Raw genomic sequence first — 27,404 nt, forward strand, 5'->3', positions numbered from 1 at the left:
AGTTCAGGGATTTGATAAAATTGGTTATTTTTTTTATGGGAAATCGCTCCACATAGTTATTTTAATATATCCCGTGAATCGGTCCCCTACCCTAGGGATTTGATCACATCATCTCGCTGTGACATATATAATAATAATAATGAAGGCTTAACTAACCCGAAGGTTCGATGCCGATGCCACTAAACGCTCTTTGCATACATCCTTCCAGTGATGCCCCTCTAAAACAAATTCTACTAAATCAGTTTTAACGCAATCCTTCTATCTATGTTTTGGTCGACCCCTCGGTATGACGTTTACCCATAGGTTTAGTGTTTATTTACATTTTTGGGATCACCTCGTTACTGAGCCCTATAACCTTATACGCCGCAATGCTATCACTTGAATTATATTTACCGAGTGTAGATCCCTTAATTCAGCATTGTGTAATCTTCTAAATGCTCTCGTTACTTCATCCTTTTTCGGTCCGAATATTTAGCGTAAGACTTTGCTTTCGAAAACCTTGAGACGCAGTTCATCCCTTAGTGTAAGGGGTCACGTCTCGCATCCATAAAGAACAGTGGGAAGGATAACAGTTTTGTAAATTCTAAGTTTTAAGTTTTTCGATACAAGGCGCGAGCTAAGCAGTTTCGAAATTAAACAATAACAAGCATTTCCCGCCTTCAACCTAGCTTTTATTTCCTCATCAATTTCGTTTTTTCTAGTTACCGCAGAACCTAAATACTTAAACCTATCAGCCTGTTCAAACGTATTTCCTCCTATATCTATACCACCAAAATTGCTCGCGTTTCTACTGCTAACCATGTATTTTGTTTTATCCGTATTTATTTCAAGACCTAATTCCCTACTAGAGTTTATTAACGCGGTTGTATTTAGTTCTATAGTTTCTTTGTCCTCACCCAATAATACCAAATCATCAGCATACCCAAGTACCGGTATTTTACCACCCAAAGTTAAACCCTTTTCGGTATTTATCACTCTTTTAATGACGTATTCTAGTGCTAGATTAAATAAGATAGGTGATAAAGAATCTCCTTGTTTTAAACCCGACCGGACCTCGAATTTCTCAGAAAATAATTACCGATTCGTACCATATTAAACTTTTCAGTTATGCACATCCGAACGAGATTTACTAACTTCTTTGGTATTCCTTTTTCAAACAGAATATTATACAGTTTTTGACGGTCAATAGAATCGTAAGCCTTTTGGAAATCTATAAAAAGCTGGTAAACTACCACGTTGTATTCCCACTTTTTCTGCAAGATTTGCCGTAATGGAAAAATTTGATCTATAGTTGCGCGATTTCGTTGAAAACCACATTGGTAGTCTCCGATGATTTCTTCAGCGTATTCCGTGATTCGACTTATTAAGATCAGCATAAATATTTCATAACATACAGTAAGGAGTGAGATTCCTCGCTAGTTATTACAATCCGTCGTCGGGCCCTTTTTATGAACAGGAATAAGTAGAGATTCTTTCCATTCTTCAAGCATCTCCTCAATTTCCCAGTTCTATTTAACCAATAGGTGTATTTTAGAAACTCCAATTTCGCCACATGCCTTGATTAGTTCACTAGGAATATTGTCAGTTCCCGCTGCTTTATAAGGTTTTAATTTTGCGATGGCCATTTCGACTTCCTCCTGACTCGGTTCTTCTATCCTCGGTTCAGCACTCTGGTATCCAGTCAGAGGATATTGACAATTATTTCCCGTATTCAGAATACTTTCAAAGTTTTTCTTAAACGTATCCAATATATCTGCCGGATCAGCTAATATATTATTATTTTTATCTCTTAGTTCCGTCACTACAAAGCGAAATTTCCTGAATCGGTTAATGCCTTTGTACATTTCTCTGACGTTATTTTCTATCTCTATTATTTTATTTTTAACATATTCTCTTTTTTTATTTGTGAGAAATTTAGATGTCTCATTTTTTGAGGCCCAGAAGTAAGTAACATTATTTTTGCTAGAATTATTGATAGTTTTCAACTTAGCGGCTTTTCTTTGTTCGGACAATTTAAGTCGAATTTTCGCGATTACTAATTGGTGATCTGAACTACATTCCGCCCCTCGATAGGATCCCATGTTAATTATACTACTTTGTTCTTTTTATTATAAGTTTTTTCGATATGGCAAAACTTATTAGTCGTATTCCATTACCGTTACTATATTCATGTAAACTTTCTTTACCGATCGTTGGATAATATACTTTGTCTCTTCCAATTTTTGCGTTTGCATTTCCTAATATTATTTGCACATAGCTTCGCGGCAATTTATCGTAAACTCCCTCCAATTTATCATAAAATTCGCATTTAATCTCTTTATCATTGTCTTCAGTCAGATAATGATTGTTAATCAGAGCGATTTTAAACCAACGTCCCTGAAATATTGCTAACGATATCCTATCACTAAAAAATTTGACATCCCTCAACACGGAAAGGAAACTATTCCTAATAAGAAATCCAGTGACTAAAAAATAATTACTACTCCCCCACTCCGTACCAAATAGTTTACTTCCCTTCCTTTAACGAGCCCTTCCCTGACCAACGAACTTCTTGCAGCGCCATGATATCTAGATTGTATCCCTTAACTCGTTTGCGAATGATTTTAATACACTAGCGGAATTTAAACCTCTGACGTTCTACATTCCTATAATTAAATCTCTAATTTTCAATCTGCGCCATGAATCTCCTGAAGCAGTCTCCGCCCGGAGACCCGAACGGGGACTAGTTTACCTCCGAATAATGAGCGTTTTACCTCAGTAGGATCCATGACTGTATTGTGGTATTTTGCGAAATAAAATGTGAGTAGGGTGTTCAATTCTACGTCATACCCTCCAACAAGCCTGGGGGGCCGCTCTCATTGTTGGACAATGAGTCCATTGGACTTACCCGAGAGGAACTTCCGAGAAATTTCTACCGACCATTCCCCCCCCCCCCACTTACGCAACCCGTGGGACGCTCTCCTACGCGGTAATGAGCCCGTGCGAGGTGAGATATATAAACTCAATTTTAATAAATCAAGTAATGCTGTCTGTAAAACATATAATTAATGTATATTTTCATGCACATTAACTAATTATATAAAATAATATCCGGACATGGTTCGGTCTTCTGTTACCTACAATTCTGTAATAATAATGAAGAATGACCTTATCACTGGACCATGATAATTATATATATATCAAGAATAAAATCATTAGTCAGACGGAAGGTATTTTCCGGTTAATTTAAACAATTTACTTTAAGTAAAAAAGTGTTTTAAATGATCACGTTTGTCTTGGTTATACTGGGGAAACATCCTTTAGCAACGAGGGCTGTTCAAACTAATTATCCTCCAGCTGGTTAGAAGATTGAGCCAAGCGATAGAAGACGCTGGGGATGCTGGAAAAAATTAAGAACTAATGGACAGGAGATGAAGCTGAGAGCAAGGCTGTCTCGTTAGGGCTAGTGGTGACACCTTGCTGTAGCGGTAATTGCCTACGTGACCCTAGTCCTCCTACCTCCCCTTCTTTCTTATTTAAACCCTTCCCAGTTTGTCCCAGTCGTCTGGGCAGTCAGTTTGGAGCAAAAGTCCTTCCCTAGAGTACCGATCGGCAACTTTAATGGCGCCTATCATAAGCCTCTCCGTGAGCATCCTAAAAACAATAATAGCCTGAAACCCCTTGAACTATATGTAAGACCTGAAGAAGCAAGAGCAATATATAAAACTAGTGGCCTCAGCGTTGATGGCTCTCGAGGTAATCGGCTCGCATTATTCCTAACATTTTGATTTTAAAGATAGAACCAACTTTTTCTGTTTAAACTAAACCTCTTCATAGCTACTCTCGCAAGTTTCAATGAGCTCCAGATCGAAAATATACGGTAACCCTCTAGTGTACTGGAAAATGGAACTTAGAAATGCTGGTCTTATCTTCATGGTGGTGGTCCAGTAATATGTAGTGCACTTCAAACTAAACCATATCATGACTAACACATTGTTTTCAAATCGAAAAATAAACGAATTTTTAAATTTTAAATTAAATATCCTTGATACTGATGGATAGATGGTTCAACACCATGATCATTGTTTTATTTGGAATAATTAAATACACAACTATCAGAGAAGCATTTATATTGTTAAAGTTTTTATTTATTGATATTTAAAACTGTATTACAAATATTTACTAGTAAAATTTATGATAGTTATACAATGACCATAATACAGACATGTTGAGAATCTACCCATTGATAGAACTCCAACAGCATTTCTAGAGGAAAAGAACTCGAGGCCATCTTTTCAGACGCCTAGGAGGATTATCAGGTAATGAAGGAGAAGCCAGGTTAGAAACAACGGTTTGGGTAGTTAGGAAGTTCATCGTGGAATCATTGGTATCTGGTTCTGGCTAAATCGGCAACATATGGACCATTGAGGCCCTGATGGATGGCTTGATTTATGACAAAGTAAGGAGCATTAAGGATTTTGGATTAGTGGAGCCTCAAAGCTCGACTCAAACTTATATTAAAACCATCTTATAATCATTTCACGTTAATCATCCCTTGTTTAAAAATATACGATAACTTTATGTCTATAAATGTATATTTAATTCCCCTCTCTCTCAGAGTAAATTTTTGAGTAGCTATTTGTTAGAGATGGATATATGGATTAATCTTGTATCAAATACTTCGTTCTTAGATTTTAAGCCGTAAGGCGACACGTGGGTCTATCGGGCCTAGTTTTAATTATTTGTTTACTGGTTTAATCATATCATACTGTCAATATAATGCATTTATTACTGTATTTATAAGGAAATTAGTTATACAACCTAAAAAAATTAGATTACAGCACTAAAATGTAAAGAAAATACCGCTATAAATATCGCTATGGGTCCCTCAGAATCACTTTTTACGTTGAGAATTTGAACTATAAATACAACCTAATCTCATCATTTCCAAATAACTATATTTGAATTAAACGGTTGATAGATTTAGTATGTTATTATCATCAATAGGAAATTTCATTCTGTCGGTTTTCCTTCTTTCCTTATCTCGTTTTATTTTAGGATTCATTAGCTTTACATTGCAAAAAGAGTTCATGGTTATAAAGGCGTTCATGTCGATAGTTATTCATGTAATATTTTTCTGTCATCAGAAATTAGGGAATTGCTCTAATCTGGGTTCAACCATGACTTGGTTTTTCATTAATGAAAAAAATATTAAACTTAGCTTTCTTCAAATTTCATTTTTTCTCTCTGTTAATATATGACTACGTATGTAATCTCTTGTTGATCAACTCTACTAAAATTTAGATTATCAAGACGATTTCCTGATTTAGATGCAAATGAATCACTGCAAGGTCTTGATTTTTAGTTTTAACTCCGATATAAAGATTGATCGACTGATTAGGAGTCATCGAACTCTTCCAAATCATGTTTTAATTGTCTAATATTAATTTATTATTTACTTCTATAGAAAATATTTTTCTTTATTGTTCGCTTATAATTATTTATGAGCATTGCATTTACATAGTAGTTCTTAATTCAACCAACTTTTCTTTTCTGGTTTCAGGTTATGGTAACTTAGTACCGAAAACAGGACTTGGAAAAGCTGTTACAATGGGTTATGCAGCTCTTGGCATCCCCCTTGTTCTATTATACTTGTCAAGCGTAGGAAGCCTTCTTTCAAGTTGTGCCAGAAACATCTTCACACGTTCTTTATGTTGTTGTCTGTGTTCCAACTGTGGCTACTGTTGCTACGATGAGAAGAGGATGCAAGAAAAGGAGCGGAGAATGAGAAAGAAAAGGGAGAGACGTGAATACGAGCAACGAATGCAAGGCCTACGTACTGGCCAGGAACCTTTCTATGTACGTTCAGCTTCCGCTTACACAACCTCTACTACTAACAACCTCTTAAGTCCACTGGAGGACAACAAAGTTCAAACAAGGTCCACCTCTGTTTTGGATGCTGAATGTCTCAGTAATGACACATCCTTTGTCGATTCGAAATCAAGTGGACATTTTCTAGCACCTTTACTTCTGTGTTTCATTGTAATGATCATCTACATAGGCGGAGGAGCATTTATATTGTTCAAGTTAGAAGAATCTTGGTCCTATTTTGAAAGTATATTTTTCTGCTTCATGGTACTAAGTACTATAGGTTTTGGTGATTCTGTCACTAATGATACAACTTTTCCGGGACGAGTTCAGTACAAAACACCAACAGAAGAAGTGACTGTATGGTTTTGCTCTATCTACATTCTCTGCGGTTTGGCTCTTACCTCAATGTGTTTTAATGTGGTTCATGAAGAAATAGTTCAAAGACTCAAAAGTCATTATATTATTGTAAATAACTTGACTGGTTCCAAAGAAAATTCTGTTAACTCTTTTAAAATGACAACTACTGCTACATTTACAGAGGAACCATCTTCAAATGAATATCTGTCCTCTTGACAGAGCCAAAAGTTACAGGATTATGAGAAAGCTGAACCACTGAAAATCCTCCCAGAGGCACTTGATATGGATCCAAGTTGTATTGACATTTCATTCTCTTCAGTAATTCCTGTCCCTAAAAGCCCAGTATCACCAAAATCTGAAAATGTAGAATAAATGTATGGGCTGATTTGATCACTGTTATTAAACTTAAATCTATTCTATTTTTACTTTATTGTTTTACATTAAAGTACATTTATAGAATTTTGAAAATATTGATTTAGTATAGGTTTTTAAAATAATTTTTATCATCTCTGGAAAACCTGAACTTAAATATGACATTTACATTGTATTACCTTTAAGAAAATCTATACTTTAAGCGGAAGCAAACTGATAAGATTTATTTTTAGCTCATAAAATCAGTGCTTCTAATTTTTAAATGAAGTAAGGAAATTATGTTAAAAAATAATGAGAAAAACAATTAAGCATTTAATCCTATTGATAGTATGTATATGCAATTTCTATATCTGATGAATATATTCGTAAAGTTAAAGTTGAACTTTGCTTCATAAACTTTATTAAATAAACATAAAAAAGTACATAAATAATATTTTATATTGTAAATATGTAAATATCATTTATGTCTAGTGAGCTATGTTTTAAAATTAAAATATTAGCATTAGTATTTGAAAAAGTTATATATTATATGTTACTGTAAATAAAGAATATCTTCTAAAGCTTTACATTAAATGAATTTCCATGTTCAAACTATATAGTTGTATATAAAATAAATGTGTATATCATTGGTTATTGAGAAATATCATTAGTTAGTATTGAGGATAATATTTGTGGGCGAGTACTTTTTTAAAATACTTAAAAAAAAAAATTATTGTGAGTTATTCATTTCTAACATCTTTATTTCTAGGTAATACTGCATAAATTGTAAATACCTTGTAGAAACTTATATTTCCTATTTCCTGTTTACTTAATCTTCTTAGTTTTGTTTTATACTTTTGTTACTATATATAAAAGTTATAAATATTTAAATATATAATAAAATGTTACTGGCAACAGCCTCAGAGTAAAAAAAAATAATAATAATAATCTTTTATAAGTGTATTTAAATTATAAGGAAGATCAGAACTCAAAACAAACACTCTTCATGTAGATATATATGTAAAATTAAGCATTGTTCAAATTTTGTTATATTATTATGAATAGGTATTGCTGTTTATGTTTAATGTGCTGTATTTGTAGTTTAAATCATGTTTCTTCAAATATTAACTGACAATTTTTGAAAATTTGATGTCTACTGTTGATTGGTATAACAAAAGTTACGAATGTAATGCATGGATTAATATATTAGATTTCACTTACATAATTGTACTGTGTGTATGTATATAAATATATTTGGTGTCAATATATACACATACATAAGTTTTGTGTGTAATATAATTAGTTGGTCAAACATGATTGACCGTAGGGTTATTAACAAATATCTGTTTCTATGTCATTTGTAACAAACTGTACTGTGTATTGACCAAACATTACTCTTGTTTTGTTTTTCTTAATATTACTATTTAACAAAATCCATATACTATTCACAGTTGTTAAAAGTTATAGACATTTTAAGATCTATAGATTTATGTTTATTTTCAGTTTTAAAATTCATATCCTTCTCGGATTTTGGATTGTAATAATTTCTAATTTGTACAAATAGAGTTTATTCAAAAAATAGAAGGGTATTATAAGCATAAAGTATATTCTGAACTCAAAATGTTTGAATGACCACTGTAGAGATAATTATTATGGTAAAGGATTCAAATGTTTTGTAATCTCAAAAAATATAAAATATTGTGCAAGATGTGCAACAGCTCACCACAAATCATAAGTCTCATTCATGAAAAACACATTGCAATTTTTTTTTTTTGCAACTTTTTTTAGACTATTCCAGTAGTTACAAGATGTCCGAATTTTTTTTTTTTTAATATGGTTACAAAGTCTGCAAAATCATTCTTTAAAATAAAATTATTATTTGGTCCTGAAATAATATATGAGTAACAATTTTCATAAAAAACAAAAAGTATTTTACCTGGGCCATTTTGAACAAATTGTTTCATTAGTGTATCCTTATCATATGTTGCTACCAATTTTTTTTATTTTAATGAAAATTAGTATTTAATGGTTTTTGAGGACACTAAAAACGGATTTGACTTGCTTTTTCTTTAAAAAAAAAAAAAAATGTTTGGCCTACTTTATAGGTGGTGATTTTGTATAAATTTAAACTCATTTAATATAATTGAAAAAAAATTATTGTTATTCTACACCAGAAAAGAAATTTATTTATATATCACTATCCCACTATACTTTGGTATTGAAATAATTTGGCCTAACCCACCTAGCAAACTGGGATGAAATATTTTTAGAGGGAGAAATAAAGTTAACTTATGTTTCACACCAAAAAAATCCTTTAAATGTGAATTATTATGGAAATAAAAACAAATTTTTTACTCAAAAAATCACTAAAACTCCAATAACTTCTACCTGACTTCCCCAATCTACACGAAACTAAGGAGTTGTTTAGGACCATATAAACTGCACGAAATAGCTCAAACCAAAAACAATTTAGAACCAGATATATAAAATAATATGTTTTAGAAGTTTTATTTATTTGGAGCTACTTTTTCTCCCTTATAAGGCCATAAAATTTAAAAGATAAGGATATGGGTTGGAAAAATGTAAATTCAGCTTTTAGTTGTACTTATATTGTATTTGAATTACATTCTAAGGAGTTATGAATTCAGTGAATGCAGGACTAAAAATGTATATACTTTCTGATTTATATAAAAATTCGTATTTAAAGGTTTTAAATAACTCTAAAAACGAATCTGACATGATTATTCTTAAATAATTTTTTTTTTTTTGTCCACTTTACTGAAAGTGACTTTTAGTTTTTGTAATTTTTTATACATTCAAAATCATTAAATGTATCATTTAAATACGAATAACAATCTTTTATTCTTATTCAATACAAAAAAATAAACAACTAATTGATTGGTATACCATAACTATTAAATACATGCAGAGCAAAGGCGGCATACGATAACAATAAAATTCCATATTTATGTAAAATATTTGTTTCTCTGATCCTAGGATGCAGTGGTAAGAACCTTCAACCACTTGTCGAATATTTCTCAATTTATTTATCGAGGAATTAAAATTCCCTTGTTAGTCTAATGATTTTTAGTAATGTTTGAAGAAAAATTTTATTATTGAAATAATCATTATATTACATCTCTTATCAAGAGAGTGATTCAAAGTGTTTCCCTACAGAAGGCACCTGTCATGATTCCCCATAGTTGAGGAAACAGATCCCTTACTTCAAGGTTAAGAAACAAGATCTGCTATATTTTTATCTGTGCTTTTTAGGATTATTAACCACAATAAATTCTAATTATTTACTATCCCAATTAAATTGATAAATCAATACATAATCAATCAATAAAACTATCAAGATAATTTAATAAGAAATTAATAAATAAAATTATAGAGATAAAAATTCCATGTATTTTTACTGACTTGCGTGGAACAGTCATTAAATTTAGTAAAAGCCGAGTTACTAACTCAACTAATAAATTAATTTTGAAATTTAGTAGATTATTATTTTATGTAAGACTCACCTACGAGTAAAACAACAAAAGGCCTAAAATGAAATAATTTGTTTTTTATTATATTAGTTTTTCCAGCATTTGTATTTGAAATTTAATATTGTTGTTAGTAAAAACATTTAATTAAATGAAAAAAAAATGTATATATTAAGAAGAAAAAAAGCTATGGTTTAATTTTTTTTTTTTAATTTTACTTGGATGGTATTATATAGAATCTTAGTAAAAATATAGCAGACATGGTGATTAATCTTGAGGTAGGGAATCTCAACTGGCATGATCTGTAGGGAAACAGTGTGAATCACTCTCATGATAAGAGGCATAAGTATAATCTACTACCACCAATTTCTTTTACAAACATTAAAACTTATCATCAACGGGATTTTATTTATTTTTAAGCTTATTATTATTCATTGACTTATTGAGAAAAATTACATTACATTATGAAAATTACAACTTGCATAGAAAAAAAAAAGTGGTATTACAACGTTTCAGATAATTTTTTTTGTGATCAGAATTTGAAAGTGTTTGGATAAAGATGCATTTTTAAAAGTCAAACATATCAAAAACAAGAAAACATTTTATTTTGTCTATTTCTTTTCCTAGTTTCTACATCAATTATTATGATACAGCATTTAATAAACAACAGGCTTCTTCTTTTTTTTTTACCCTAAATGTATACAATATTAGATCAACTTTCTAATCTCTATTTATTGACTGCAAGTTATCATTCATTTAACTACTTCCCTTGTAGGTTAATAGGGTATGTAGATAGACATAAGATTAATTCTTTATTACAATCTTTAATCAAAATAATGAAGTATTAATAAATAGATTTACATTATTAGGAATTTCCTATTATTTAAAAAGTATAAAACACAATTGTTATATATTTGATCACCTTTCAATAGGACATCCTTATTTATGTGGCCATGATTTATACTCTTGTTTTACTTCTTTTATATTTTATAATAGTGCTCAACACAGTGTTTTTGTAGAAGTTGTACAAATTTAAATTTAAAGTAGTTTTATAATGTAAATATTATTTTCAAATTAAATGTGATTACACAAAGATTATTATTTTAATTATTATCCCAAAATCATTTTATCAATTTATCAATTTATTTAAAATATATATATTGATCACTTTTTCTTGACTGTTAATAAAACATATTTTTGTAGATCTTGAGGATCAGTCGATAAGACAACTATTTTGAGATGATGTTTCGCAACTTTATTGTTAGTATAGTCAAGCCCTACTATGAAAAAAATAGTTTTTTTGGACAAAGAATTTTTCAACTAATTATTCAACTAACTACAAAGTACAGAGCATAATTTAAGATTAATAACTATATATAGTACTTACAATTGTCTATTACAGTACTATATATCATGTATATATCCAGTAGATATATATGATATGTATCAGGCAGGAAAATGATAAAAATGGGGATTTGATCAAATCCTTAAGGTAGATGATCAATTCACAGAAAATGTTAAAATAACAACTCTATGGGGTGATTTCCCTAAAGAAAGTAAGAAATTTGATAAAATCCCTAAACTGGTTTTGTGAAAAGATGAAATAATGTTATTTATATATTAAAAGTATTTATTTATTAAACCATGGATTATTAAATGTACTGTAGGTAATACAACAATAGTATTTGAAAATCAAATTATTTATTGGAAACAAATTAACAAAAAAAAAAATAGGTACTTAAGCTGATATTTTTAAAAACAAAAAGGTTATTTCTAGAGAAATTTTAAACATTTCTAGTGAATGTAATTGATAATGATAATAATAATGTTCATTAATTTTTACTAAAACATGTACTAAGAACATTAAATTTTTTACAAGCACACTTTTTTCTTCTTATCAGTTAAACAGTTGAGGTATTTGATCAAATCATTTACCCTAAAATGAGGTGGCTTAGACCAGCTGGGGTGGAATAAAGCCAGTGCTGGATTTTACATTCAAATGCTATTTGTGAAAGATATTCAGAGTTTGAACTATTAATCAATGTGATTAGTTGCCTATATCTTTCAAAAAATAGTGTTTAAATGTAAAATGATGTTCCTTATGTAACCGATCTTGCCCGAACCCAATATTATTCCTTCCATAATAAACTCCCTAACCACCCAAACCCACTAGTTTCTAACCTTGCTTCCTCTTCCATTCCTGGCAATCCTCCGAGGCGCCTGAAAAGAAAATGGCCTCGTGACCTTATATTGTAAACTGTTTTTAGAGTTCTACTACTGGGTAGTTTCTCTACATCCTGTATCATATAATTATGTCATTATGATCAAATTTACTTGTTGTATTTTTTATACAGTTGTAAATATCAATAAATAAATAAAATAAAAAAAAAATGTAAAATCCAACATTGGCTTTAAAACACCCAAACTGGTCCAAGCTATCCCATTTTACGGTACGTTCTTTCGGAAAATCACCCCACAGAGTTGTTATTTTAACATCTTCCATCCATGAATTGATTATCAATCTTAGGAATTTGATTAAATCTCCAATTTTGTAATTTCCCTAATACATATATAAATATAATATTTTCTTTCTACCGAAACCCTATAACATGCGCCCAGTCTGTTTATATTTGTCACATTACATATATTACTAAATGTCATTAGTTTTCAAAACCATTTATAAAACAACAAGACTCCTAAGAGTTATCCATTTATATATTTTTTTAAATACATATATCTGATTCCTAATTAAATTTTACTATTTGCTGACTTCAGTCTAGGTAGGGTAGTGGTACCAGTAGTTGAACACTTAAGATAATTTCTAATTTAAAAATTTTCTTATTTGGCCCTGGTAAAAGATAAACTAGTTTTTTATTTCTCAAAATCCTAGATCACTGAGAAACTTCTTAGGATGAATAAGTTGAAGGAAATTTGAAGCCCTTATAACAATGGTAAAGTCATTAACTTAACTGAATTTCTTTGTGAAAAATATTTAAAAAAACCTGTAACTGAGTGGATGAACGCTTTGGATCTAGTCTAAGAACACATCATTTCCAGAGAATGAACACCTGAATAGTTCTTCCATTAATTTCAATTATAAGACTTTTTTTTTGTTGGACAACATTTGTCTCCAAACAGTAACGTTTCAAAGAAAAGAAAAATATTTGTACCCATTCCTTTAACAAAGGCCCCTCAACTGCAGAGGTCTCCACTGGTGATCAATTCCCTTCCAGCATAGTAGAAGATTACTAAAATACCATGCCCCTAAATTCTCCAACTGGAAAAATCAAAAGGAAATTTTAACCAGCCTAATCCCAGTACCATGATTATTTTAGTAGCAGGAATTTAACACTACTGGATGGGTTTAACACCATACCATCACAGATAAATTCAATGCCATTGGTTTTTATTATTGGCTCAAATGGCCACTCAATATTGATGAAGCGTCCATTATTGATTAATTTACTTTATTATACAGCCTGATACAATTTTTTACAAGGGGTAAGGAATCTATTTGAAAAATCAGAAAATAATTTGTTGTATTAGTTTTGTGTATTGAGTCTTGTGCCTATGGTAATACTTCCATGCTACCTTCTTTCTCACCACTGATTCCTTCACCCTATCATTCCACCACTTGGATCTTTACATGTAGATGAAATATTGGCAATCTGCAGGTAGAAGTAGCGGCTACTAGTATGGCTTTCTTTATTACTGACCATATTTTATCTATATTATTCATATCAAATTAGTAAAAATATGACCATTTATTTTAACATTATTATGTTTTATTGAATCTGATTATGGATATTTTACAAGAAGATGCAAGCCATGAAAGAACCTCGCCAACCTACAACATTCTAGATGTAATGACTTGTAAAGTAATCAACAAATAATTCATAATCTATGTTCCTAAAATGATTCATCAACTGACAGTAGATCGAGAAAGAGTTTTTCTAGGAGATCAAATTAGGACCATATTAATTTTTCAGAATATTGTACGCATATCAAAAAGTTTTGCATCATCTCTCTTACATTTTATAGCAGTAAATCACAACAAACCTTTGATCTCAGCAAATTAGAAAATAATAAACTTTGAAGTTTCAGGTACATCAGATTAGGAGCCAAAACGAGACAATACTCTAAGTAGTAATTTATTTACAAAGAGTTGATGCAAATAAGGCTCAGACTAGGATAAATATATGATAATGATTGTTCTGAGAGAAAATATATGAACCTGGGTCTGGAGTTGAGGCCTGAAAGCAGCCTGTTCCTCTTCTAAGTCATTTTCCTCATTAGTCTATCTCCACAAATACCCTTTAGCATAAGTCTAGCACCATATTTTTATCCCAAGCCTGATAGGTTTCTCTTTGACCATCTTAGAAATAATGATACCCAGCACTTTAGACCAACATTGCAAAAACAGATTATTTTTTTGTTTATATTTATATATGAAATATAAAGTACATAATTGTTGTTTGCATTGTGTTGGAAAAGTGGAAATAATTCTATAACATTGCTTTATGAGGTATAATATTTTAAGAACATATCAAAAGACGTAATTAACAAATTAACTTTTATTTAGTTTCATACAAATGTTAATTGTAAACTTTATGATGTTCATGTATATTAAATTCACCTGGTGAGCCATCTTTATTTTCTTCACTCTCTGCTTCCTCATCAGAACCGTCAGACTCTGGTTGTTCTGGAAGATCTACTGGAGGTTTTTTCTTCTGATTAACAATTCTCCATTTCTTGTTCTTCTTACTTTTCTTCTACTTTCTCACCCCTTTTTTCAAAAACACCAAAACCCTCATCATCTGTAATGACAAACCCCGTAAGATGAATTGAGCCGTTTCCCCGACTGAAAAAAGTAACTCTTCTCCCGTAACAAAGTTGAGATTCAGAGGAGATTGGATCATTTCAGGTTTCTGTAGATTACAAATAATGAATGGGCTTTTAGATTTTCCTTCGAGCATCATTACACTAGTAATCTCCCCATCACTTTTAACAGTAGTACAGTCTAATGCAGCCATGGAAATATGGAAACATTTGTTAACAATAATGTCGTACCGCTTACCCGGTTCTAATCGTAAACCCTAAAAGATACTTGGCATTTTTTAGATATTATAACAAATATTACTAGTAAAAATATAGTTTTAAATGAATTTAACGTTATTAAACCAAGGAGGATGCGGAAATATCAGTTAACATTTGCCGAAAACCAAACTCAGATACAATAACACTAGCGTTGAGCTTAATATAACAAAGTCGGAGGTAACTCCAGTGTGCCCAGCGGCCCTTGCTAGCAACACTGAAGTTAAAGTTCAAAGAATTACCTTCTAATTTTATTGTATTGCTGTTTTAATATATGTAAATGTGTTCTTAAGTGTTAATAAAGCTTGTGCTTATTAGTGCACATTTCATATTCATACAAACTACATACAAAAACATGCTCATAGTACTCAGGTGAAGAAATATATTTTTAGGACATATTTTCCTGTATTATTTGAGATAAAATAAAGAAACTAAAAATAATTATGATTCTATCTACGTATAATGTGTTAAAATTAATGTTGTATTTTCACCATATTGGAAAATAGGTTAAGAAATCATTAAAATTGCTACTGTTTTGGGTTTTTTGATCGCTATCTTCTGAAATGATACTTATATTCAAGGATATGATTTGTTTCACATGCCAATATTAATACATTAAATGCTATTAATTGTACAAGCTTTATTAACACTTAAAAGAACACATTTACATATATTAAAACAGCAATACAATAAAATTAGAAGGTTATTATAATGAACTTAGAAACTAGATAGAAACATAATTATTTTTAGCTTCTTTATTTTATCTCAAATAATATAGGGAAATATGTCCTAAAAATATATTTCTTCACCTGAGTGTAAGAGCATGTTTTTTGTATGTAGTTTGTATGAATATGAAATGTGCACTAATAAGCACAAGCTTTATTAACACTTAAAAGAACACATTTACACATATTAAAACAGCAATACAATAAAATTAGAAGGTAATTCTTTGAACTTTAACTTCAGTGTTGCTAACAAGGGCCGCTGGGCACACTGGAGTTACCTCCGACTTTGTTATATTAAGCTCAACGCTAGTGTTATTGTATCTGAGTTTGGTTTTCGGCAAATGTTAACTGATATTTCCGCATCCTCCTTGGTTTAATAACGTTAAATTCATTTAAAAATATTTGTTTACTAGTAATATTTGCTATAATTTCTAAAAAATGTCAAGTACATTTTGGGGTTTACGATTAGAACCGAATAAACGATACAACATTATTGTTAACCAATGTTTCCATATTTCCATGGCTGCATTGGACTGTAGTACTGTTACAAGTGATGGGGAGATTACTAGTGTAATGATGCTCGAAGGAAAATCCAAAATCCCATTCATCATTTGTAATCTACAGAAACCTGAAATAATCCAATCTCCTCTGAATCTAAACTTTGTTACAGGAGATAGAGTCAGTTTTTTCAGTCGGGGCAACGGCTCAATTCATCTTACAGGGTTTGTCATTACAGATGAGGAGGGTTTTGGTGTTTTTGAAAAAAGGGATGAGAAAGTTGAAGAAAAGTAAGAAGAACAAGAAATGGAGAATTGTTAACAGAAGAAAAAACCTCCAGTAGATCTTCCAGAACAACCAGAGTCTGACGGTTCTGATGAGGAAGCAGAGAGTGAAGAAAATAAAGATGGATCACCAGGTGAATTTAATAGACATGAACATCATCTTAAAGTTTACAATTAACATTTGTATGAAAATAAATAAAAGTTAATTTGTTAATTACTTCTTTTCCTATGTTGTTAAAATATTATACCTCATAAAGCAATGATATAGAATTATTTCCACTTTTCCAACACAATGCAAACAACAACTATGTACTTTATATTTCATATATAAATATAAACAAAAAAATAATCCGTTTTTGCAATGTTGGTCGAAAGTGCTGGATATCATTATTTCTAAGATGGTCAAAGAGAAACCTATCAGGTTTGGGATAAAAATATGGTGCTAGGCTTATGCTAAAGGGTATTTGTGGAGATAGACTAATGAGGGGAATGACTTAGAAGAGTCACTTCTATCTCTTCCCCCCATATCACCTCATCATATTTTCCTTGTGTACTTACCCTAATCATTCTCTCCTCAGCATCTCCAGAAAAATCCCCCCTGTAGTGGCGTTACAACCTTTCTAAAATACCCTAGTCCCCGGCAATCAATTTGCCTCCCTTGCCCTTTACATTACGTATTGGTTTTCTTGTCTTTCCTTTATTCTTTGCTAATGAAATATTGGCAATCCGCAAATAGAAGTAGCGGCCTCCAGTATGGCTTTCTTCATTCCTGACCATATTTTATCTATATTGTTCATATCAAATTAGTAAAAATATGACCCTTTCTTTTTAACATTATTATGTTTTATTGAATCTGATTATAGATATTTTACAAGACAATGCTAGTAAGGGTGCTAGAGTTGATGTAAATAAGGGTCAGACTAGGATAAATAACCATATTGCTGATCTTAGGTTCAGGCAGCCCAGACCCACTTTGGTGGTACAGACTTGGGGGCCTACCACCACATTTGGGAATTTCAAAAAGTACAAAACGTATGATATAAATTAATGTTGGCCAAATAATTAAGCAAGTAAAGTAGAGTCATATTGAATGAAACACAATTGAAATATCAAGTTATCTACAGTAGCATTCTTTTTTTTTTTTTTTTAACAAATAATATTTTTCAGATGAGGAGGAACATTCCAGGAGGCACCAAATGTCTAAGGCTAGCACCAAAAGTACCTTTAGGCAGCCTTTAGATCTATAAATGCCAGGAAGATACCAATTCCTTGTTCCCACAATTTACAAATGATTGTTCTGAGAGAAAATATATGATCCTGGGTCTGGCGTTGAGGCCTGAAAGCGGCCTGTTCCTCTTCTAAGTCATTCTACACTAGCTCTATCAGCTTCTTTTCTAATATTGAGGTATAGAGCTTGTACACAACCTAGGATAGACAGATAGGTCTATTGTCCTTGCATTGCCCTTTTTGTGAATCGGGACAATTATGTTGTATTTCCATTCCTTAGGGATACCTTTTTGTAAGTAACTTCTGAAAAAGCCACTGCAATGCTTTCAATAATTCTGGTCCATCATATTTGATGAATTCAGGGACAATGCCATCTCTTCCTTCTGGTTTACGGAGTCTTAAAATCTCCACTTCAGTTTCAACCTCTAACCCCCTTATCACCTCATCATACTTTCCCCGTGAACTTACTCTATTCATTCTCTCCTCAGCATCTCCAGAAAAATCCCCCCTGTAATGGCGTCTAAACCTTTCTAAAATACCCTGGTCCCCGGTAATCAATTTGCCTCCCTTGTCCTTACATTACGTATTGGTTTTCTTGTCTTTCCTTTCATTGCCATTGCAAAAAATATGATCCTTTCTTTTTAACATTATTATGTTTTAATGAATCTGATTATGGATATTTTACAAAAGGATGCTAGCCATAAAAGAACCTCGCCAACCTACAACATTCAAGATTTAATGACTTGTAAAGATCAACAAATAATTCATAATTTATGTTCCTAAAATGATTCATCAATTGACAGTAGATCGAGAAAGAGTTTTTCTAGTGGATGAAATTAGGTCCATACTCATTTTTCAGAATATTGTACGCATATAAAATGTTTTGCATCATATCTCATACATTTTATAGCAATAAATCACAGCAAACCTTTGATCTCAGCAAATTAGAAAATAATGAACTTTGAAGTTTCAGGTACATCAGATTAGGAGCCAAAACGAGACAATACCCTAAGTAGTAATTTATTTACAAAGAGTAGATTCAAATAAGGGTCTGACTAGGATAAATAACCATATTGCTGATCTTAGGTTCAGGCAGCCCAGACCCACCTTGGTGGTATAGACTTAAGGGCCTACCACCACATTTGGGAATTTCAAAAAGTACAAAACGTATGATATAGGGCTGCCTGAACCTAAGATCAGCAATATGGTTATTTATCCTAGTCTGACCCTTATTTGCATCAACTCTTTTTAAATAAATTACTACTTAGAGTATTGTCTCGTTTGGCAATGAAAGGAAAGACAAGAAAACCAATACGTAATGTAAAGGACAAGGGAGGCAAATTGATTACCGGGGACCAGGGTATTTTAGGATGGTTGAAACGCCACTACAGGGGGGATTTTTCTGGAGATGCTGAGGAGAGAATGAATAGAGTAAGTACACGGGGAAAATATGATGAGGCCCCATATCACCACATCATATTTTTCCCGTGTACTTACTAAATTCATTCTCAAAGGTTTGGTGTGATTTACTGGTATAAAATATAATAGAGATGATGCAAAACTTTTTGATATGCATACAATATTCTGAAAAATTAATATGGTCCTAATTTGATCTCCTAGAAAAACTCTTTCTTGATCTACCGTCAGTTGATCATTTTAGGAACAGACATTACGAATTATTTGTTGATAAGTTCACAAGTCATTACATCTTGAATCCTCTTGTAAAATATCCATAATCCGATTCAATAAAACATAATAATGTTAAAAAGAAAGGGTCATATTTTTACTAATTTTATATGAACAATATAGATAAAATTATGTGATTTATAGATCTAAAGGTTGGCTTTGAGTCGCGTCCCTAGTCAAGAACTGTGGAATGCTCTTTCTGAAAAAAACATCCCGCAAGGATTAATAGAAACTATAAAGAAAGATTAATGGAAGAGAGTCCGATACCTTTGCAATTGCAAAAGGAGTAAATCAAGGAGATAGTTTGAGCCCCCTCTTGCTCATTATTTATATGGATGAAATCCTGAAATTGTGCAAATATAGGACAGCCCGCATTACTATTGGCAAATGGAACATGAGGACAATACTGGCCCAGTTAATGGTATTTACAGATGATATTGTCCTTATAGAAGATACTAAAGAGAACCTTCAACAAGCTGTAACTGAATGGGAAGCTGAGCTGGAAAGAAAGGGAATAACCATCAATGTCAAGAAAAGCAAAATATTGCATATAGGCCGGGAACAAGAAAACATTGAAATACTTTGCAAATGTGAACCAATAGAAATGGTGGACGAATACACTTACCTTGGAACAGTGTTCAGCAGGAATGGAAAAGTAGACCAAGATATAGTATAGACATTTTTTTTAAAATCGAAGGAATGATTTAATGAAAGAGAATGATTAAATGAGGAAACAGAATATTTGTGTTGTTTGATACAGTATTTTAAGAGGTTTTTGGTTTTACCGATGTAAGCAGAATTACACTTAGGGATGGAGCAAGTAGTTAAAGTGCATGTCTTCAAGGTTATACACCTACATACCCTTCTTTACGGCAGTGAAAGCTGGGTTCCACAAGATAAGCACCAAAGCAGAGTTACGGCAATGGAAATGAGATACCTTTGGAGAGTGGCAGATCAAACAAGGAGGGATCGTATACGGAATGAGAGGATGTTGGAACTATCCCTATAAAGGATACCATTGAAAAGAGACAGCTCATATGGTTTGGACATCTCTGTCGGATGAGTGAAGACAAGGACCCAAGAAAATATTTTGAGGCCAGACTATCAGGAAAACGCCCAAGAGGGAGACCCAGAATACAATGGAAAGACTACATCTCCAAGGTGGGAGAGAGAAAAGGAAAAAACTGGGATATCATGAGAGTGATGGCTGGGGATTGAGAGGCTTGGTGTGCCTGGACAGAGGCACCTACACGCTGAACGGCACTAAGGAGAAAGGAGAGGAGTGGAGGAAGAGAAAGAAGAAGATATAAACAATAAAATATTAGTTGTGATTGTGGCTACAACTGTTGCCTCGCTGAAACTACTTCCATAAGTAAAACAATAGTATAGAAAATGTTTCTAGTCCAGCCTGAGTAAACTATTTTGCTCTATGATGCAAAGATGCAGTTTTTTTTTCTAGTTACATGGAGCACTTGTTTTGAAATAGTAAGGGTGTACAATCCCATGATAAAGCCAGCTTTGACATATGGCTGTGAGACCCTCTAAAAGGTGCTCTAGATAGCAGAATCGAGATGTTTGAAAAGAAAGTCCTCTGTACAACTATAGGAGGGATTTGGGACCAGAGCCTTAAAACATGGAGATGTAGAACTAACAGTGAACTGTTTACAGAGACTGTTCAGTCAATATTTTATATTATGAAGGTAGATTAAGTGGGCACGACATGTGGCTTGAAGAAATCTATCAGGATGCCTCTACACAAAAATTAAGTCCACTAAAGTTGGTAAGAGACCACATGAAAGGCAAAACCGTATGGATAGACAGAATCAACAAAGATGCAAAAGAGCTGTATGCTGCAAACTGAAAAAAAATATCTCAAGACAGGCAGGCATGGAAAAGGCTGTAGGAGCAACAAAAAATATATATACATATCATACTATATATAAGATGAAATAAAGCCCTCCCAGGTCTATCCAGCCTCATAAAGTGGGTACTCTTATTAATTGGATAAAAATCAGGTTGGCGAGTGTGATTCTGAACAAATCACCTCCTTCCACAACTGTTGGTCTACTAACAGTACTTCCTTACAAAGTACTGCACTCCTGACCCTTCATGGGTTGTAGCAGTACATATTTATATTTTTATATATATAAATACACACTCACATAGTACAACAGTTACTCTACTAATACTAAAAGTAATCAGAAATGAACCCTCTTATAATTAATTTCAGCCACAGCTTTCACACCACAACTTACAGGTGCTAAATGAGTTTATATTAGATTTGTGTCTGTTTTTTATTCCTTGCTGTATTGATTTTTTAATATTTTAAGTGTTAGCTGCGGGGACTTAAAATAATCTATCTACGGTGATTAAGAAGCTATTTTTGTTTTGATCCATTTTATTGTTATTTATTGATCTTTTTAGTTATATAGTTCTCTCTAGAAATTATGACTCATTACTTAATTAGCCTATTAGATAACCCAATCTATGCATTTTAAGTGAAATATAATTATGGACCATTAGATTTTGTTTCCAAATTTTATTCATATATCTTGTATATAGTTTTAGAATTTGTTTGTTTTGTATATTTACGTTCAATATTTCAAATTTTGAAGATAGGCAAAATATTTTTTTTTAGCAACAAAAAATTTATTTTTATATCTATTTCTCATATTTCTATCTGAATTTGATGAACAGACACACCTTAGTAATTTACAGCAATACTTTACTAAATGTATGATCAGTCTTACTATTCAACAGGTTTTACTCTTGGACCTTCATTAAACTCACCAGAACTGATCCTCAATGGTATCAAATTGTCATGGTATACTGCTAAAAAGGCAGTAAGAAACCTTGGAGTTCTTCTGAATCATTTGCTTTCCAGAAAGCTCTATATCAATATTAACCTAAACCAGTCACACACAAGGTTGCCAATGCTGTATCCTCTATATATAGTGTATAAAAAATCCAGTTGAAACCATTCTTATTAATAAAATAATATTAAAACTATTACTGATGTAAAGTTGTGAAGCATGGGATAAAACACCCTTTACGAAATGGAAAATTACAAATATTTCAAAACAAGATCCTAAGAAACACAGTAGATACCCCTTGGTTTATAAGAAATAGTCAGTAACATTGTCACCTACAAGTGGAATCAATACATGAATTTATCAAAAATGTTTTACCAAATTTCATTCCCAATTAAAAGTGCAGTAGCTTACAGCATAGGAACTCCAAGTTCATCTTGCAGAGAAAAACCCAGAGTTTTGCAAGACATTCTTATGGTATCTGTGTTTTCTTTCAGTACATATATCATTTATTTATTATATTAATTCTATAAATGTTAGTTTTTTGTTTGTTAATTTTCCATTTCATCCTTAAATTACAGTTTATTATTATTATTGGAGGATCATGATAGACCATGCGTAATAATAAAAGGAAGAAGGTCCAGTGGCAGTCAAAGAAAAAGTCTCAAATAGTCATAAAACTATTTAATTTGAGCCAACATTATTGCAGGGCTTACAGATTGCAGGGAAGCACAAATTGAAAGGTTATCAAGTTGACCACACTGTTAATTTGTTAAAAAATAATTAAATCATAATAACATCCATAGATTAATGCAACTTAATAGATTAAAATGTTTTCATGAAGTTTCGAAGTAGCAAATAACACAATATGCACCATCATTATTTTCTATTTATAAATAGAAACCAAATTGGTTAGTATTCTAAAAAACCTTTTCAGCTAATGTAACCTCACATGTTTTAGATGCAATGATAATTTATAAATAAATATATTCCAGTTTTGATTGAACTTGGATAAAAGCTTTATCCTATTTAAAAATATGTGATAAGTAGAAAAAATTCTTATTTTATAATATTTCATTAAAATAAAACTGAATTTTACAGTTCTTTTGGTACAATATAAGGGGTATTTAAAGTATTGCATACAGTTCCATAAATAAAAGTTTATTTATATGTTCTATTATTGCTATAAATTCATGTAATGTTGTATATCATTTGCTTTGAAACCACAAGATATTTTTAGTTTTCTTCCTGCAAAATATAGAGGCTATATTTTAAAGGAATATTGATTAATGGATTCAGATTTCTTGTTAACATTAATTTTCAGGGTTCTTTTTTTTTGTTGAGTTTTGAATAAAGTTTGAATGTCAGCTGATTTTTTTCCTTTATACAATTTTATCAATAGCTTGTCAGAATATATATTTTCTGTTGAGTTAAGAGGTACTTTATTAGCAAAAGGATATTTGTTATTATAATTAACCACTAACATAATAAACATAAACTTTTTCTTCTTCTTCTTCTCTTCCCATTGTCTTAACTCCTTCATGTCTCTCAGCATGGAAGTGCTTACCAAATCTGGCTTGATGTGTATTCATGAAATGCCTTCATGGAGTTTTTGTAACATTTTCTCTTCTTTTGTACAACCCTAGAAATGTAGACAATTTGTAATAGTCTTAGCCTTACTTTAGGGCAATGCCCAGTGAATTTGTCTTCAAAAACCTGTGTCGATTCTGAGCTTCATTTGGCATAGATGCCAGAAGAACATCAGCAGCCACTTTTCAACAGTGTCCCTTAAGTTGGGAATTTCAAGGTACCTTCACATTCTCCCATTTCTTACTTGGCCTCTTCTTGTTCGGTCTGCTCCTCTCTAGAAATACTTTACTTCAGCAACTATATGCTAGTGCCTATTTAATGGGATCCAACTTTCACTTCCATAAAGAAGAGTAGGTAAATAACCTTTAAGATGTGAAATTTGACATTGTTTTGCATCTTCTTTTTCCTTACCATAGTGTTACAGACCTGGCAATATAATGTTATGGTAATGGTCACATTATATGCCTTTTTTAATCTCTTAAAAAACTATTGATCAAACATTCCATTTCTTTTGTGCATTGTTCAAACATTGGGATAGTAATCAGCAAACTATCAATACTTCTTTTTCAAGACCTTACTTTTGAACATAAATGTAAACAGTTATGTTAATCTTGTCCTCATTCTTTTGCTTTTTTTTTCCACAATGCAACCTCCAGATAAACACTGGAGGACAACAGAAAAACACTGTGGGACAGCAGCCCGCCAAATAAATTGAAGGCGATTAAGAAAAATGTCAAGGCATGGAGCAGCTCCAGTCGCCGCAACCACAGAGAGGAGGTTGTATTGACACACCTAAGACTAGGACACAATGCTCCCACTCCTTCACTTAATTACAAAGGAGGATCCACCTAGATGCCAGAAATGTAATCAAAGAATGACAATAATTCATATCTTCGAAGAGTGTGTTTTCTACGTGAGAAGAATAAATGAACTGGGTATACCTTCAAATATATCAGAGGTCTTGGGGAATGGAGAAACATATTTAAATAAGATTATGTCTTTTCTGAAAATACAAGGACTATTTGTAAATATATAATGTATATATATGAATGTATGCGTATGTATATGTGTATGTAAATATATATATATTTACATATATGATTTTTTGTATTTTATATATTATGTGTTTGGTTTTTTATATGTTATGTATTTTTATCTATCTATTTTATACATATATATGTATTTTTTTTTCATTTATATAATTGAACACTGGGTGTGTACATGAGTAGGGTATTGGCGTTGATGACCAATGGGTTTCACGCCTTAATTTCTGAATAAACAAACAAACAGATAAACACATTTAATATTTCAGCTTTAGAGTGAACCTCATTTACTATTTACTACATTTCGATTATTGACTATGGATTGAATCTAGAAGATCATAAGTGTGATATTGAAATGATAATAAATTTACTGAGTGTTATACTTTCTGACCGCACCCCTAAACATCATTTCACAGTTTATTTAATCTTCTTATAATAACTAAATGGAAGCAGATACAATTAGTAACTATTTCAAAATTTACTTATTGCTGTAGGATGACTCCATTTTTTCCCTTAAAAGTTTATTTTATCAATTCTATCCTGTTAATGAATGAATAAATATTACTTTCTTATCCTTCAGTTAGCCTAAAATCCATTTGAAACTATATTAAATCTGATTATATTCGGCTATATTCAAAATTATTATTCATATAAAATAAACAATATGAACAAGTGTAAAGTTAAATATTCAACATTCTCTGATTTTACCAGTTAATAAGTATTAGATATCATTGATGACAAATGATACAAAAACAGCTCTATGCAAAATACATATTTAATAAAAATAAATTAACAATTTTTATTATTTTACGGATTTGTAATATTAAATATCTATGTTTATAAAATACCATTTTGATGCATGTATCATAATTTTTTTACTATGGCACAATTTTCAGTTCTGGTCTTACATCTTATGTTTCACCTTTATTTTGAAACATTTAAATTCAATAATTCGTTATTGTTCTTTAAATTGGAAAAAAAAAGAATCATTTATATTTATTTCATTAGACTTAGAAAAATTTTTCCATATCATTAATATCATCAAAAACTCTAATGTAACACCAAGCAATATATTAATTCACCAAAATGAATTGACAGAATTCAATTTTTTAAATTAAAGAGTAATAGTATGAAATGAGGTACAAAGTAATAAAACTCACATTACAAAAATACATGTTTATAAAATATATCTTTGATGCATGAATTTTAAGGTATTTATTATGGCAGATTTACCTGCCTTTGACTTAATCTTATGTTTCATCTTCATTTTGAAATTTATTGGATACATTTCAATGAAACAAATCCACTCTTGTTGTTCAAAATGAAAATAAAATTTATAATCGACTTCCATTTCTTTCATTATTCTTTGAAAAAGTCCTTCTGGATCTTGAAGTTCATCAATATGGGATTCGGGTTTCATCTTCATTTCATAAGCCGTGTTTGATTTTTTTAGAAACTCAGCAAATTGCTGATTTCGAACATTAACAACCAATTGGTTCTGAGCACCAAAATTTATACTACCATCAGGAAGTCTAAAACAATTAGTCTTCAGCATTTCTTCTTCCTTTAACATTGAGTAGTCTACATACATCTTTTCTTGACTTTTAATTTTTAAAAACAATGAATTGGCTAATTGCTTCTTTGCCCTATCCTTCTTGAAGCTTTTCATCTCTTCTCTAATTCCACCTATAGTGCAACTCACATTATAAATAGTAGAGTGAGATGAAACAACTTTGCTATCACATTCAAATTTGGGTGTTTCAAGAGAAAGTTGGGTACATAAATCAATTAAAGCTTCAACGGGATCTTGAATGTCATCTTCAGAATCTGTTTGAGCTCTTTTTTTCTCTTCAGCAATCAATAAATTATACATCTGTTCAGCTGCATTCTCCTTTGCTTTTTTTTTTGTCTTCCCAACTCCTGTAACTGTATAGTCATTTACGGTCAATTGATAACTTACTGAGCGGCGACGTGCATTATCATCTTCTGGAACAACTTGGTAGGTAGAGTTTAAATCCACACTCTTTAAATATTGTTCCAAAACACTAACATAACTTGCGTCTTCCATAATTACGTTACTTACTACTGTAAAGAGTTTCAAATAGTAATACAACAGTTAATTTAAATATCTTTACCAGCATCCACCACTCCTAAGCAGGTTACAGAAAGAAACCAATTTTGCCAACAGAACAAATTGAATGTAAGACCACACCCATGTAATCTCAGTGTAAACGAATTGTTTTTTTTATGAAAGCTTGTATTTATTAGAAAATTACAAGCATTAAGCAAGTATAATGTTAAGACATCTCTCAACTTCGTATAATTAATATGTAAATAAAAAGTATTTTTTTTAATTGGAATTTTCAAATAAAATGTAATACAGAGTTAAGTAAAAATATCA

At 31.4% G+C, this 27,404-nt stretch overlaps 2 protein-coding genes across 2 annotated transcripts in view; one reads left to right on the plus strand and one right to left on the minus strand.

The window, feature by feature from the left end:
* Nucleotides 1-6,852, plus strand: part of LOC106680964 (potassium channel subfamily K member 18) — a 269,787-nt gene extending 262,935 nt beyond the window's left edge. The window contains exon 3 of the mRNA XM_014421021.3: nucleotides 5,543-6,852. Within this exon, the coding sequence (XP_014276507.1) occupies nucleotides 5,543-6,423 (881 nt within the window). The 3' untranslated portion in view covers nucleotides 6,424-6,852. The remainder of the gene's footprint in view (nucleotides 1-5,542) is intronic.
* Nucleotides 6,853-26,180: 19,328 nt separating this feature from the next.
* Nucleotides 26,181-27,071, minus strand: LOC106680962 (interferon-inducible double-stranded RNA-dependent protein kinase activator A homolog). Its single transcript, XM_014421018.2, has one exon. It carries the CDS (start codon nucleotides 27,069-27,071, stop codon nucleotides 26,181-26,183), a length of 891 nt encoding a protein of 296 aa, XP_014276504.2.
* Between the last annotated feature and the right edge of the window lie 333 nt (nucleotides 27,072-27,404).

This window comes from Halyomorpha halys, unplaced genomic scaffold (assembly GCF_000696795.3).
Source record: "Halyomorpha halys isolate HHAL.00 unplaced genomic scaffold, Hhal_1.1 Scaffold301.1, whole genome shotgun sequence".
Lineage (NCBI taxonomy): Eukaryota > Metazoa > Arthropoda > Insecta > Hemiptera > Pentatomidae > Halyomorpha > Halyomorpha halys.

Excerpts from the sequence above, each read along its gene's own strand:
- LOC106680962 (XM_014421018.2), bottom strand. The coding sequence starts at position 27,071 with ATGGAAGACGCAAGTTATGTTAGTGTTTTGGAACAATATTTAAAGAGT.